The sequence below is a fragment of the Thermobia domestica genome, chromosome 2 (assembly GCF_964235325.1).
Source record: "Thermobia domestica chromosome 2, izTheDome1.hap1.1, whole genome shotgun sequence".
Lineage (NCBI taxonomy): Eukaryota > Metazoa > Arthropoda > Insecta > Zygentoma > Lepismatidae > Thermobia > Thermobia domestica.
The window spans coordinates 326,533,592-326,548,870 of NC_137455.1; the positions used below are offsets into that span (position 1 = coordinate 326,533,592).

The following is a 15,279-nucleotide window of genomic DNA, read 5'->3' on the forward strand; positions in this document are numbered from 1 at the left end:
AATGTGCAACTTATATCTTCGCATCACTTCATCCCCAGAAAGGCTCATTTGTAATAGTCATGTTGCCAGTTTCAAAACCAGAAAAGAAATATTTCACATTATTTACAAAGGGTCTGCGATAATAAGAGCACATTAAAGACACGAGATGCAATAATTTCAAGCTAGCATAAGGTTTGTGTCCAAAGACACTTTGTTGTTAACAGGCCACATCTTTTGTACAACTCCAATATTAAAATGTCTACCTCACCCTAAATTCGACGGATAACTTACGGAGAAGAGAACATTGCAATGGTGATTACGATGTAGCTAATGAGAACATGTTTGCTGCCAAAACTGAAGACTTCTAAGAATATTTTCCTTCATACCTACAAGGTGTACATATAAAGAAAAAAAGAATCAAATATCAGTCTATCTAAATCATAGTAAGCAAAAGATTTGTTTGTCAGTGTTCTTCATTTATAATCTAATGATCTCTTGTGCAACTTAATACTTGAAGAACGTACCAAAGTAGGTCTAAACGCATTTCAAATTACACTTATATTCTTATTTTCTTGGATGTATGTATACACATTGGGTAAATACTGTAGTGATTTTAAAATATCTTGTTTACATTTCGTTATATACAAGAAATAGCATTAGGTTTCATAGTGATAATTTTTTGCTAACTGCGTGTAGAGAAAAACAAATTTTAGTAATTCATAGTGTTTTATTTGGAGAGTTACCATAGGTTTAATAATATTACATCCACGATCACTACTGGTATAAAATTCGTTTTAAAAGCAGATCGAAACGTTAAAGTACTTTCAGAATATTTTCATATGAGTATCTAGTAATTTTAATATAAATAAGTATCATGCAAATTCTATTGTTTTTAAAAACTTAGAAAATACCACTTTATAAAACGTCGGTTCCCTAACTCCCATTGCAGTGTAAAAACTGAGAGTGTAGTTTACGATGTCCTAACCGTTCGATTCTCAAAATGATTCATTTTATAAAATGCAATTTAAGTAACTTTTAGTTCATATAATTTTACAATTCTTATTACATGATATTTTTTCATACCTCTATATTGCACACTCATGTGAAATTAATTAGTGAAATTTCGAAGTAAAAGATTGTGATAGATTTAATAAGAAGCATTAATGTGTAATTCATCTAATAATCTGACATAACATAAAGATAATATAACTTCTGAAGTAAATTTAAAAAAAAAATCATGTTGGAAATAATATTATAGTAATCTCTACAGGCATTACTCTTGTTTTGAGTAGGTATGTGCTCTTGTTTTTTTGGTGTGTTTGTAACTGTGGTATAATCCCGATCATGATGTTATTTCATCTGCTCATTTAACCAATCATTGATATGGTGAAAGCTGCCATTCATCCACTGAACACGGTATTTTATTTTCTCTAGTCCCTCTTTAACTGCTAGAGAACTTTGTTCAAATATATCTTCATGCTTCAGTGCAAGTTCCTCCAGCTGAAATAAAAATAAAGATCTTTTAAGTGTTTATCCCTTTGTACGTTCCCTTATTATTGAAATATACTCAAAATTTAAATGAGTAGTGTTTGGCGTTAGTTTCACAGCAACTTACTATTTTCATACTGACTTGAAATTTTCTACTCAGATATTTTATAAGAATTATATTCGTATACCGCAACTTATATTCCATATCGTGTAAACATAATTTAATTTCGAGAAGATAGGCACCTACTTCTAGACACGTATTCTCTTTACCGACGATATTTGATTCCAAAACCATTTGTGGAGAGTCATTGTCGCATGTTACCCTTTTTCAGTACGTCATCTTCAGAGAGTCAATTATAACTTCAGTAATTACATTAAGATGTAATCCTTTCTTTAGAACGTGTAAGAAATAATTTCAAAATCACGTAATTTGTAAATTTGGGAAATAAAATTTTGATAGCAGCTCTTGCTACTTTTTCTTCTATATTTCCTTAAATTATAGATGTTTTTTTCAAGCTTTATTTCTGCAATTTCTCTTCCTGGGTAGTCAGCTGTATCTCTGTCAAGGTATGGGTCATTGATTCTTTCCACTCGATAAAACATTTACATTAGCTGGCTATACGTCATTAACAGGCAGAATTGACCTAAACTAAAGTATATAATCCAAGAAGACTCAGAGAGAAGAATGCCAGAAGTGCCACTGTCAGCATGAGAAACAGATTTAGAGAGATGTGATCAAGCGCCACAGTGTTGTCGAGTTTCAGTCCCAAAGCTGCGAGCCATGAGGTTCTTCTGACCCAAATTGCTATGTATGGACACTGGTTCGATGGAAATGACCGCTACATGTGTCAGAATAATGCCACCTTACATCATGAACTAAATTATTAAAAATTCCTTAAAACTTAATTCTTGATCGATTTGTAGAAGATCTGTCGTTTGACTCATGTATGGTCTGTCAGAGAGTCAGTATATATATATATATATATATATATATATATATATATATATATATATATATATATATATATATATATATACTGTATACACATATATACATATATTTATAATATGTGTGTGTATGGTGTCGCAAGCATTAACATTAACGTTGGAATTTTACTGGGTGACACACCTAGATTTTATCATAGTTACGAGTCTACTATCTTATAAATTTAACTTGCTATCTTGTTTGGAATTTTTATAAGATCAATTTTTTAATAATGAAATATTTCAAGTTAAAGACGTTATTTTTGACTTTATCTCAATTTTGATTATATTTATAATATGGTACAAGTGCTGTTTTAAAGTTTCGGGTTGAGGTGGAAGTATTCCCATTTATTTATGGTAAACTTGTTCTGTTCTCCATGAATATGTCGCTTTTCATGACAGGAACTTGCGGTGATTTATCCTAATATTTATTCAAGACATTAAGATATACTTGATTAGCATGAGCACCATCTCCTTGGTGTTTATTGGAAATCATATCTTTATATTTCTATGATTCCGTATTTACTAACTGGTAATTATCCTTTGCTTACTGTAAGATTTTTCGCTTACTTCCATTCTTTAACACCAACAATATTTTAATGTAAACATTATACATATTATAACTTTCATACAAAGATAATGATGTTTTCGTTAAGTTTTACAGGACACTATAAGACATGTGTTGTACATATTACTTATTTAAGGTTCTATTATTACTGTTTCTGGGTGTCATAGTAGCAATACATTTATCCTGATATCGAGAAATAATGTGAAAGGAATGTTTAGAGTTGCAATATTTAAAATACACTTTACGTTTATTGGTAATATCTTAGAATATTAGTTACGCTCATTTCCTATTACAAGTTGTTAGAGATTAAAAGGTAGCAATTGTGTGTGATTTGTAAAAATAACATATAAAAATACTTTCGTGTGATTCTATCCACGGGTTTAAACTGAGTTCTAATTCGGCATTAATTAATCTTGGTAGAGGCATAGTGTAAAAAGGCAATATTTTCTCCCACTCCGGTAATTGGAAAATGTAGTTCTTCGATGCGAACCTTGAACGTGATTATAAAACACCAAGGAAAAGGATTTTATTCATTCATAACAAAGTTCTAAAACAGACAGGATAGGCAAATCTTTGATTAGCAGTTAGGAAACTTGATAGGGTTCAATATGCCTGTTTCAGTTTCTTTCGTACATCTTCAGCAGCTATTTTTAACGTTGTTAAAGTCAACTTGAAATGATAGGAGAATGGTCAAAGTCATTTGACAAAACTCCAATAACCATTAGGAAAGTATAAAAATTCTAATAATATTGTTTCTTATTTTCTTCTTTCTGAAGATAAACTTTTCATTCAGAACAAAGGGAAATGATATTTCCTTTTATTTGTTTATGCGAATACATACATAAGTATTTAATTATTATTTATTTCTTTCTGTCATTTTCTCTATAATCTTAACAAAGCTTAAAGGGCTGTCTCACTTATTCAGGACCGGATTGGCTTCAGGAAAGTATATTGCGACTGATCACTTTCTACTACTCTCCCGCAGATACCAAGTATTCTATTATTCGGGCACTATTGCTCAAATAACTATTTGACTCAAGTCACACGTTCCGCATTGCTTACATTATATTTATGTGTTCAATCTTTCTTCTTCTTGAAATATCTGTGTTGAGTTGCATTTATACAGACCTCTTTTATTCTGTAATAGATGCTGAATCAAGAAAAAGCTTTTTCCATTTGTAAACCATTTAGTCATTCATGAGTGGTTTCTTTTGTACTAAATGATCATTTCGGAGGGTTACCTGCGCCAGATTTTCACCCTGAATCTTCTTTCCGGAGTCATATGACCAATCACACACAACATGAGTTGCCAGTATTTTGTAGCACTATTATCATTTTAAGTATTGTAGCACTATTATCATTTTAAGTCTCTTATGCATTGGTAGTCCGTGTGGTTAAACTCTTCTCAAAAGATTACTGCTTGTGTCCTCATTGGCATTCTGTCTTTCTGAAAACAGCACGAACAAAGGTAATTTCTAGTAACTCAATAGAGTCAAACGTTTTGATATTAATAGAGTCAGGCAGTCATCGGACTCTATTCGAGTCTCTACCCAAGCACTTTTGGTCCTGGCAGAGTCCAGGTAGCTTTTATTATAGAGATATAATTTAAGAGTATCTATTTTACTACTGGAAATACCTTAGAAGTCGAGAGTACGTGCATATATATATATTTTCTGATAAAATCATAAACGTAACTTCATTTTTTAATTAATTATTCCTCAATTCTGTAAGATTTACGAAATTTATTCAGATCTTCACAAGTATTAATTACAAGCTACGTATACTATTTTACTAGAAATCTGTTCAAACTTTTAGTCTGGTAACAAATTTATCTTTATTACTGCCCTTATATTAGCATTTCATTGTCAAGTTTATTCATGTCCCTTACGCTTGAAAATTTGTAAATGTTATTTGTACTTACGTCTTCCAAATCAAATCTTGTATTTGATTCTTTTGCAATGGATGTGAATAAGTTAGCAATATTCCTCGTTACTGGTGCAAAGCTTAAAAAACAAAAATAGTTTCTTATACAAGTTCGTATAAAATAATAGATGATGGAATCAACCAACATTTAAAAAGTTGATACAGCATTCTTAGTATTTAGCAGTTTAAACTTCACTCAATTAAGTCAGTATTTGATGAATAAACATCTCTCTCAAACAAACTTACAAAGAAGACGAAATTACAAAGCTCAACAGAGTAACATAGTAGACAATTTTCACAACGTCCTTTGTAAGCAATATTGATATAAATTGTCTTCAATGGCTGTTTCGAAACGTCATAGTAACCCTTGTCCAGCTGCGACCTGTTAACTCTTCATGATAAACAAATATAAATGTACATGGGTGGGAATCAATTTAAAAACACCTCATATAAAATCGGATTTGAAATAAAATGTGTATTTAGAGGTCATGCTGATTTTACATTGGCAATCACAGAACACCGATCAGCATAGAGTAGTCTGATCGTATTTTACGTAGAGATACATGCTGCAAACAGTATAGACCACCCATTTTTAAACTATAAATCTGCCATAAAATTGTGCCACGACAGAATCACATGTTCAAAACAAAAATTTAGAACATTATGGGAAACAATGAATGCTTTATTGAAAATTTTATTATATATGTTTTACGAAACGGTAACACTAACTGAGGGTTCCTTTACTTAGTAGTGGAAAACTATTCTCTACCAGTGGGGAATGCTAACCTTTGATCTCAGGTCCCGCCACGCACGAGCTTTATACTGCACAAATATTGTAAAGTTAGTTTTTTTCGAGATCCTTCATTCTATTCCTTCCATTTTCTACATTCCACTATTATAATCCATCTGATTATCACCGTCTTCCCTAGCGTTGGTGCATAATCGTGAGACGATATTGTAAACTAAAAAATAATAGATAATTCCTTTTATTTTATAGTTAACCAAGTGCATTTTCGTAGGTTTTTTATATAATTAATATTTCAACGTAACGCTTGACCATTTGTTAAGCAAAATAGTTATTCTTTTTGGTGTAGAATATATTATATAAGGTGTAGAATGTTATTTTACATAAACTCGAAAAGATTGAAAACTGCTTATTTAGATATTATTATACAACTCAACTAGTGTATATAAGGATCCGTTATATATGGACCACAATTTGTATTTGTGATGGCGTAGGATAATAAAAGTATATGCTAATTATCAAACTGGATTTGAGTGTGGGTATGCACGCAGCAGATTTTTTATCTTTGAAATAATCCGAAAATCGTCTTATCGAATCAAAATTTGACTTATAAAATTTGACATGAGTTCTGTTGAAACTTGTAAACAATTTACGAGATTCTTAAAATGTGGAAATCACTTTCCCTTGAAAAAAGTTTTAATTTGTAATTGAATGGGTGAGTTGAAAAAGGAACATATTCCAAAAACCTCAACTTCCAAACACTGGGTGGAAACACGAAAAAATTCCAGAAATATCTTCGATTTTTCACACATACGTTCCCGTAGACTTCAGTAAAGATGACCTAAAATTAATGAATGCGTTCCTTGTTCCTCTCAAGCGGTGTAGGTACATATAAAATGAATATAACCATCCCAGTTTAGCTTGCCTATTTTCTGGAATGTGTACCTTTTTCAACTCACTCGTTCAATTGTAGCATATCCTTCCAAACTTCCCAGTTACTCACATATTTGTCTTGATTGTGTTTAAGTAAAATTTAGGAAGGCGTTAACAATATTATGTTAGAAAACTCGTTCCATACTTAGGTCCAATCTTAACAAATCTTACATTCAACCTCACTATTTCTACTGTTTACTTATATGGTATGCACAATTTCTCCTCTGTGATTGACACTCTAGAAATTGTTTATCCAATGACGCTTTAACTTAGGATGACATTTTTTAACAGTTTCAATACCACAAGTATTAAACAATATTTCACGTTTTATGTGATCTAAAACATTGTATTAACATACATTTCATGAGGCTTCAGATACCATCTATGTTTCATATTCAAGTCAAGCTTGCAAGTGTCATCGGGATAAATTTATAGCGATATTTGTAGATCTGGATGCAGTAGTGATGTAACCAACAATAATTTCAAACATTGAAAAAACATGCTTATTTTCCGCATCTCTTCTTCAAACTATTTTATAAAAACTATATTTGACATTTGGCCGTATAACGTGGGTTCCTGTCACAACGGCATGGCGCGTCCTCAGGTTGCGGATCGAGGAGAATGCCTCTAAATATAGAGGTTAGCTGGGAATATACTGAATAGGCAGTCGCGGAGACAAGACTAGTAGTGATCCTCCAGCTTGGGGGTTTGTTAAGGCTAACAACCTCACCTCGTAGAAAAAAGGCACTTGTTCAAAAATATTCACGAAAGGCTCGGACAAGGACTCATAACTTGGCACGACCTCAGCAAAAGAAAATGGACATGAGATTTGGAACATGGAATATTAGAAGTCTTTATAGGGCAGGCGCGTCAAAATCCGTAACGAGTAACTTAGAAGAATGAAATGAAAATAAATCTTTGAAATGAAATGAAATGAAATCTTTAAGTTTTACGTCCCACGCTTATGCCGGTGAGGCTAAAGGAGACGGTGATAATGAGAGATGAATGAAAATGGTGGAATGAAGAAAGTGGGAGGAAACGGGAGAACCCCGAGAAAACCCACGAGCACGGTGTTTGTCCACCACAAAGTTCACTTGGCGGGGGCTGGGATCGAACCCGGGACCCCAAGTACCAGAGGTGAACGCTCTACCACTGAGCCACCGCGCCCCCAAAAAATAAATCTTTGAGTTTTACGTCTCACGCTTATGGCGGTTAGGCTAAAGGAGACGGTGATGATGAGTAATGAATGAAATGGTGGAATGAAGAAAGTGGGAGGAAACGGGAGAATCCCGAGGAAACCCACGCACATGGTGTTTGTCCACCACTAAGTTCACTTGGCGTGGGCTGGGATCGAACCCCGGACCCCAAGCACCAGAGATGAACGCTCTACCACTGAGCCACTGCGGCCTCACGGGAGAGTTAGAGAAATACAGAATGGACCTAGTAGGAGTTCAGGAAGAAAAGTGGGAAGGAAATGGATCTGTGAATCCCGGAAATTTTACGTTCTTTTACAGGGAAGGAAATAAAAATCACTAGTTAGAAACAGGGTTTTCGTTCACAAACGAATATTACCAGCAATCAAACGGGTTGAATTTGTTACTGACAGACTTTCTTTTATTACTCTTAAGGGACAGTAGTGTAATATTATATTTTTAAATGTACATGCCCCAACTGAAGATAAGAGTGGCGATATAAAAAACAGTTTTTTACGAAGAAGTGGAACGGATATTTGACCAACTCCTGCGATACCATACCAAAATTCTATTAGCGGATTTCAATGCGAAGGTAGGACAAGAGAATATTTTCAAACCGATTATAGGGAACGAAAGTCTACATAAGAAAAGTAATGACAACGGTGTTAGACTCGTGAACTTTACATAATCCAAAAACCTAATCGTGGAGAGTACAAAATTCCCACATCGCGACATTCATAAATACACTTGGTTATCACCAGACGGAAAAACACATAATCAAATTGATCACGTTTTAGTAGATAGAAGAAGGCAATCTAGCATAATTGATGTCCGGTCTTTTAGAGGGGCTGATTGTGACACTGATCACTACCTGGTAGCAGCGATAATACGAGAGACATTATCGTTGAATAAAGGTAATATTCAATGTCCGAAAACGGAGAGATTTAATTTAAAGAAATTAGAAGAGACCCAGATTGAAGTTTCGAATTGATTCTGGGTTTTACAAGATTCGGAGTTCACTAGTATTGAGGATACTTATATTGAAATTGTAGATAGGATTAAAATTTCAGCAAAAGAAAAATTGGGGCACGTGGAAATACGTAGGAATAAACCATGGCTTGACCAGAAATGCATGAAACTAGTAGAGAAGAGAAAACAGGCCAAATTACGCTGGCTACAAAATCCGAATGAAATAACTACACAAAATTTCGCAGATATCAGGCGGGAAACTTCCAAAACTTGTAGAACAAAGAAACGCGATTTTTTGAAAGTTAAAAGTAAAGAACTTGAAGACAATAGTGAAAATAAAAGCATTCGGGACATGTATAAGGGGAGCAGCGAATTTAAGACAGGCTATCAACCTCGTGTTTATATATTAAAGAAAGCTGACGGAACAGTTCTCACTCATACATAAAACATCTTAAATAGATGGAAAGATTTCCTTGACGATTTGCTGAACACGCAGCCAAAATCTAATGTGCATGGAGAAAAAGAGATACACGCCGTGGAACCGTATATTCCAGAACCAAATCGAATATAAGTAGAAATCGCTATAAAGAAATTAAAAAAACACAAATATCTGGGTGTAAATGAAATTCCGGCTGAGTTAATTTTGGCTGGAGGCAAAAATTGTGGAACAAGATACACAAACTCATTCTCTTTATCTGGCCACAAGAATGGAAAGAATCAATCGTTGTTCCAATTCACAAGAAAGGCGACAAAACGGACTGTAATAATTATCCAGGCATTTCTCTTCTGTCAAAATCCTATAAAATTCGTTCAAATATTCCATTAGCAAGATTGACCCCATACTCAGATGAAATTATTGCAGATTATCAATGAAGAGTTACACGAAATTGATCAACTATCGACCAAATATTTACTATTCGCCAAATACTCGAAAAAAATGGGAATACAATACCCCTTTACACCAACTATTTATTGATTTTAGAAAGGCGTACGACTCGGTTATGTGAGAAACATTATACATCGTTCTTACAGAACTTGGAATACCGAGAAAGCTAATTAGATTAATTAAGATATGTTTCAATGAATCTCAAAGTAAAGTTCAGGTAGGAAAATTTTTGTTCACGAGCTTTTACGTCGAAAATGGCCTGAAACAAGGAGATGCGTTGTCGCCATTATTATTCAACTTCGTTCTGGAATACGCTATAAGGAAAATCAAAGATAGCAACCAAGTCTTACACTTGAACGGTATTCACCAGGTTATGCCATGTAAATTTAATAGGGGATGATAGGAGAACAATAGAAACAAATGCAGAGATCTTATTAAATGCTTGCAGGGACATGGGTTTAGAAGTTGCTGCAGAGAAAACTAAATAATGGAAGTGCGTCGGGACCGTAATAAGGCAAATTGTGGATATGTTAAAATATTAAATAATACTTTTGATAAAGTAGGTACTTTCAAATATATAGGATCAATAGTAACAAACGAAAATAATATTCAAGAAGAAATTAAATGTCGACTAAAAACAGGGAATTTTTGTTACTATTCGGTTCAAAATCTCTTGTCGTCGCGAATTGTGTCGAGAAATTTGAAGCTTAAAATATACAAAACGATAATCATGCCTGTTGTTCTGTATGGTTGCGAAAGATGGTCGCTTACTCTGAGGGAAGAACATAGGCTGAAAGTAGTTGAGAACAAGATCCTGAGACGAATATTCGGACCCAAGAGGAACGGGAATGGGGAATGGCGGAAACTTCATAACGAGGAACTACATAATTTATATGGTTTACCCAACATTGTTAGGGTCGTCAAGTCTAGGAGGCTTAGCTGGGCAGGTCATGCAGCTAGAATGGAAGAAAGTAGAAAAACTTTCAAAGTCTTGACTGGGAGACCAATCAGAAGACGACCATTATGAAGACGTAGGCGCAGATGGGAGGACAATATTAAGATGGATCTCGCAGAGATAGGAATACTGGAAGTACAAACTGGACCCCATTGGCTAAGGATAGAAGTCAGTGGAGAACTTTTGTGAATGCGGCATTGAACCTCCGGGTTCCATAGGCCATAGTTAGTTAGTAGTTATATTTGACGTTTGGAACATCGAAACGCCCATACAGTGTGTAGTGCCGTAGGATTGGAGTAGGAGTTGAGATTAATTTTGCAATTGGGTTCTGTTTCTGTTGCTGTTGTTGTGGACCTAGGTTAGTTAGGCCACTATAGCAGCTATGTCCCGAATTGTAGCTAGCTAAAAATATTAGCATATACAGCCTTTTGATAGTGAACGTAAACAGTCAAGGGTTATATTTCATGTTTCATTTCCCTACAGAAATCCAGAAAAGCACTACAAACGGAAAAGGCAGAATTTTCAAGCTGTTTGTATCAATTAAGTAAAAAAACTAGAAATTTTAGGAATGTTGAGAGTCATTTGAATATAAATACATATTTGTCTGCCGTTTCACATTTCTTTAACCCAAGAAAGACCAGGGGGTGTCTGAGAGGCACCCTGGTCCACTTTTGATGTAGTTATTGTTAATAGATGTTCTGTTGCGTGTCCTACACTCTAGAATTCTCCTATCTCTTTGGACTATGCTCCTTGATTGAATTGCTCATACGTTTTCTTATTTTATTTCAGAAAAAAAAATTACGGTTATTTTTTATATTGACGTAAAGATCCAAGGGGTGCTTCGGAGGCACCCTTGTCAATTTTAGTGCCATTATTCTTAATAAATACTTTATCCCGTGTCCTGCGCCTTAGAATTCTTCTATCTCTTTCAAGTACATCTTCTGATTGTGTTTCCTAAGCATTTTTTGACTTTATCTCAGAAAAAATAGCGTTATTTTTTATACTTACATAACGGCCCAAAAGAGTGTCTCTGAGACTCCTATTGAAGTATGTACTTTTCTAATTATTTGATACTGTTCATTGTTTATTACCATTAACAAATTATTTCATAGCAATGTAGTGACTAACCTTTCCTGTTATGACGGAAAATACAAATGGTCGTTGTGAGGTAGCTTGTATATGCAGCAGGAAGCCTCCGAAGCACCCCCTGGGCCTTTTGAAGGTAAAATTAGAATGGGCTTACTCGGGTTAAAACTTAGAACTACTCGTTTTCTAACATGTAGAAAGGAATTGTTTATGAATTCTGAAACACAAAGCATCCTTTTTCTTACTGCCAATAATAATAATAATAATAATAATAATAATAATAATAATAATAATAATAATAATAATAATAATAATAATAATAATAATAAAATGCAACTATATTTCTCAAGAATTAATTATACACATATAGACAGATACCTTTTGATGGTACAACAACACATACTCCTAATATTGTACTATATTTGCATATATAACAGCACTATTACTTACTATTCATTTATTTTCTCTATATTATTTAGGAAAAAATCCTTGGCAACGTAATACCCGACGATCTCATTGCATATGGAGTCAAATACAAATGCATTATCTTGTCTTCTAATTGACGATGTTTTGGAAAATGCCCATTCCAAATACCTATTAATGATCAACACAATGAATAATACATTTTTGTTATTTTAAATAAAACGTTATCATACTTATGTAATCCTATTTCTGTTCTATACACTCAGATTATTGTCCTATATCGCTATAGCTACATGGCATGTAATCTTGACTAATACACTACTAATAAAGACAATAATTCAAAACAGGGTTTATGCTAGAAAACTTTATCTGGAAGGGCAAAATCAAAATGTGTGGAGTTTCGTGCACAGTATGAAGGATAAGCACTGCAAGGAGTGATTACATTAATTTATGTATCTTAGACAGTGGCAGACAGTGAACCTACTCTGGAAACTGAGCCAAGTGCCCCTTATGTGTGTTTCTCAGAAAACACGGATTCCGAGTAAGGAAACACTCAAACTTCATATATCGTATGTTGAAACTATATTGTCATACATTATACACATTTCTTATTAGCGTATCACTATTAGAAAATGTAAGTAGAAAGCATGCGTAAAACACACTAATAAAGACGTACAGTTGTAGAATCTGGAGGCTATATCATATTAATACTAAAAGTATTGCTTAGTTACATAAGTCACCTCCACTTATGTTAGAGAAGAAGGGGAACTCAGAAGACAACTTCATATATCATTCATTAATTACCACATTCTTTGTCCGCTTTCTCAACCGAAAATACGGTTCTCAACTCACAAGTACTTGATAGAAATAGAGGAAGAGAATGATTAGTTGGTAACTTTATTCTAATGAGATTAACTGTCACCCGTCTCGACCGTTTTCCGTTGCAGACTTGCGTACAAAAATGTATACAAAAATACCAATAGCAAATTAGCTCTTAAGAGATGAACTGGGAGTCTTGTGGGCTCAGTGGTAGAACGTACACCTCTTGTACATGGGGTCCTTGCTTAGATCCCAGCTCGCGGCAAGTGAGCTTTGTGATGGACAACCACCATGTGCGTGGGTTTCCTCGTGGTTCTACAATTTCCTCTAACTTCTTTAATTCCAACATTTCGTTCATTGCTCATCATCACCGTCTCCTTTAGCCTAGGTTGGATATACGTGTTACGTAAAACTTAAAGGTTTCATTTCATTTTTGATACATATTCTATTGCTTTATATTTAATAATCACTCCACTTGAAGTAGGAGTTATGGCTATTTTCAGAAAAATGCATGTTTGAACACATGGGTGCCTAAACAATAGCCGCTAGGGATGGAAACGTTAAATCAAAGATACCCTACGCTGATCCCATCTCGTCTGTAGTAGCTGCTGTTCGGGAATCTGTTTCGATTCAAACAACTAACGTTTCAAGCCAAACAACAGTTAATACATTTAAAAATGTAGAAGTAAAAACACCAATCTATGCTTTATTGTACCCACTTCCAAATACATTTCGTAGTTCTTAAGTTAATTTTTCACTACAATTTGACATGCATTGTTTTGGCAAAGGTAATCCAAAATTTACGTCTTTGCCATAGTTTTCTTTTTTTAGAAAACCTTAGTTCACTAGCCATTTTCATTTTCATTGAAAACTGAAATAGAGTAATATAAATGGAGTAATATAAATAGAGTAATGGATACCGAATGATTGGTAATTGACTCATGAGTGCAGGTTTGCTTTAGGTTTTGTTTTTAGCAACAGAGCTATTCTTCGGTGACATATAGCTTCAGAAACAACTTTAAAGACTTGAAACAGTGAGTAGATAACCATAAAGTAGTTATTAAATACTTAAATGAAACTAATTTTCAGCCTATAGAATCTTTTCACACGCTCTACAGAAATTATAAACATACTGTATTGACGGTCGAACTGCTGGCTGTGTTGCATACGGTATACCCAACACATTTTATCGGATTCAAATTAAAATTTTTCTCGTTGGCAACTTGAGCCTTATCAGAAGAACTCAATGATTACCATTGCTGATACTTACTGGTGATCATGTTTGTCAGGTAATTGAATTTCTGGAAGAGTCTGATGCTCTTTCTACATGAGGTCAGTTTTTACAGTAATAATGGCTCTTATATGTATTCCTGTATTTTTCTTAACCTATTTAGTGTTACATTACGTTATCATGACAAATTGAGGATCCAGATTTTTATGGCGCTGATATTTTCCAGTGATCACTGAAGTCTGTTTTTTCCAACCTTCAAGCTTAAATGAAACGAAATCCTTGCGTTTACGTACCAAGGATACGCCGGTTAGGCTAAAGTAGACGGTGATGATGAGAAATACATGAAATGGTGGTATGATGAAAGTGGGAGGAAACGGGAGAACTCCGACAAAACCCACTAGCACGGTGTTTGTCCACCACAAAGTCCGCAACCTTCAAGCTTAAGTTAATTGATTTGCCAACATATTCTGACATCAGTCAACTCAATCTTCAACCCTTTAGCAGATATTTATTGACACTGTGTGTTTTTTCAATTCAGAATGTGGAAGATACGAACTATATTTGAAAATTTCATGGTTGTCAGTTTAAATTCCTAATGTATTTCTCGTTTGTCGTGGTATCCTTGTCCTTTTAACCAAGGATCTGCAACTGTTTCGAGATCTGTGTACCATTACCAAATATCTTATTAAATTTGAATGTACCGAAGTGGAAAAAACTATTTACAGTAGCAGTACATTTGATTAATGCGTGTGATCGGATTTCATCACTAAGTGGTCATTGTTCTAATACCAGTGTGCCTACTCTATTCAGTATACATTTTTATTAGATTTAACTAACAGAGGAGACAACATTTTCCACCAACATATTTCTTCTGCCTCTATATCGCCACATTATTCAGTCGACTTCATTAGTTTTGTTCTCGTATCGATCAAAACCAGTGAAACAATGCGGAGTATTATCACGTTCTCTTAGTGGTTGTTAAGTATAAGTGTGCCTTACTTGAACATCACAAAACTCTTCAGAGACTTATTGCCTATTTCCGGTATGATTGCGACGTCCAGTGCAATATACAGTGATTCCTTCAACGTGTCAGATCA

General features: G+C 34.2%; 1 protein-coding gene across 1 annotated transcript in view; it reads right to left on the minus strand.

Annotated features, from left to right (window-relative positions):
* Positions 1-1,266: 1,266 nt before the first annotated feature.
* Positions 1,267-15,279, minus strand: part of LOC145679513 (aminopeptidase N-like) — a 28,485-nt gene continuing 14,472 nt past the window's right edge. Inside the window, exons 3-4 of the mRNA XM_081750091.1 lie at positions 4,941-5,022; positions 1,267-1,479 (exon numbers count right to left, since the gene is read on the minus strand). Of these exons, the coding sequence (XP_081606217.1) occupies positions 1,330-1,479; positions 4,941-5,022 (232 nt within the window). The 3' untranslated portion in view covers positions 1,267-1,329. The remainder of the gene's footprint in view (positions 1,480-4,940; positions 5,023-15,279) is intronic.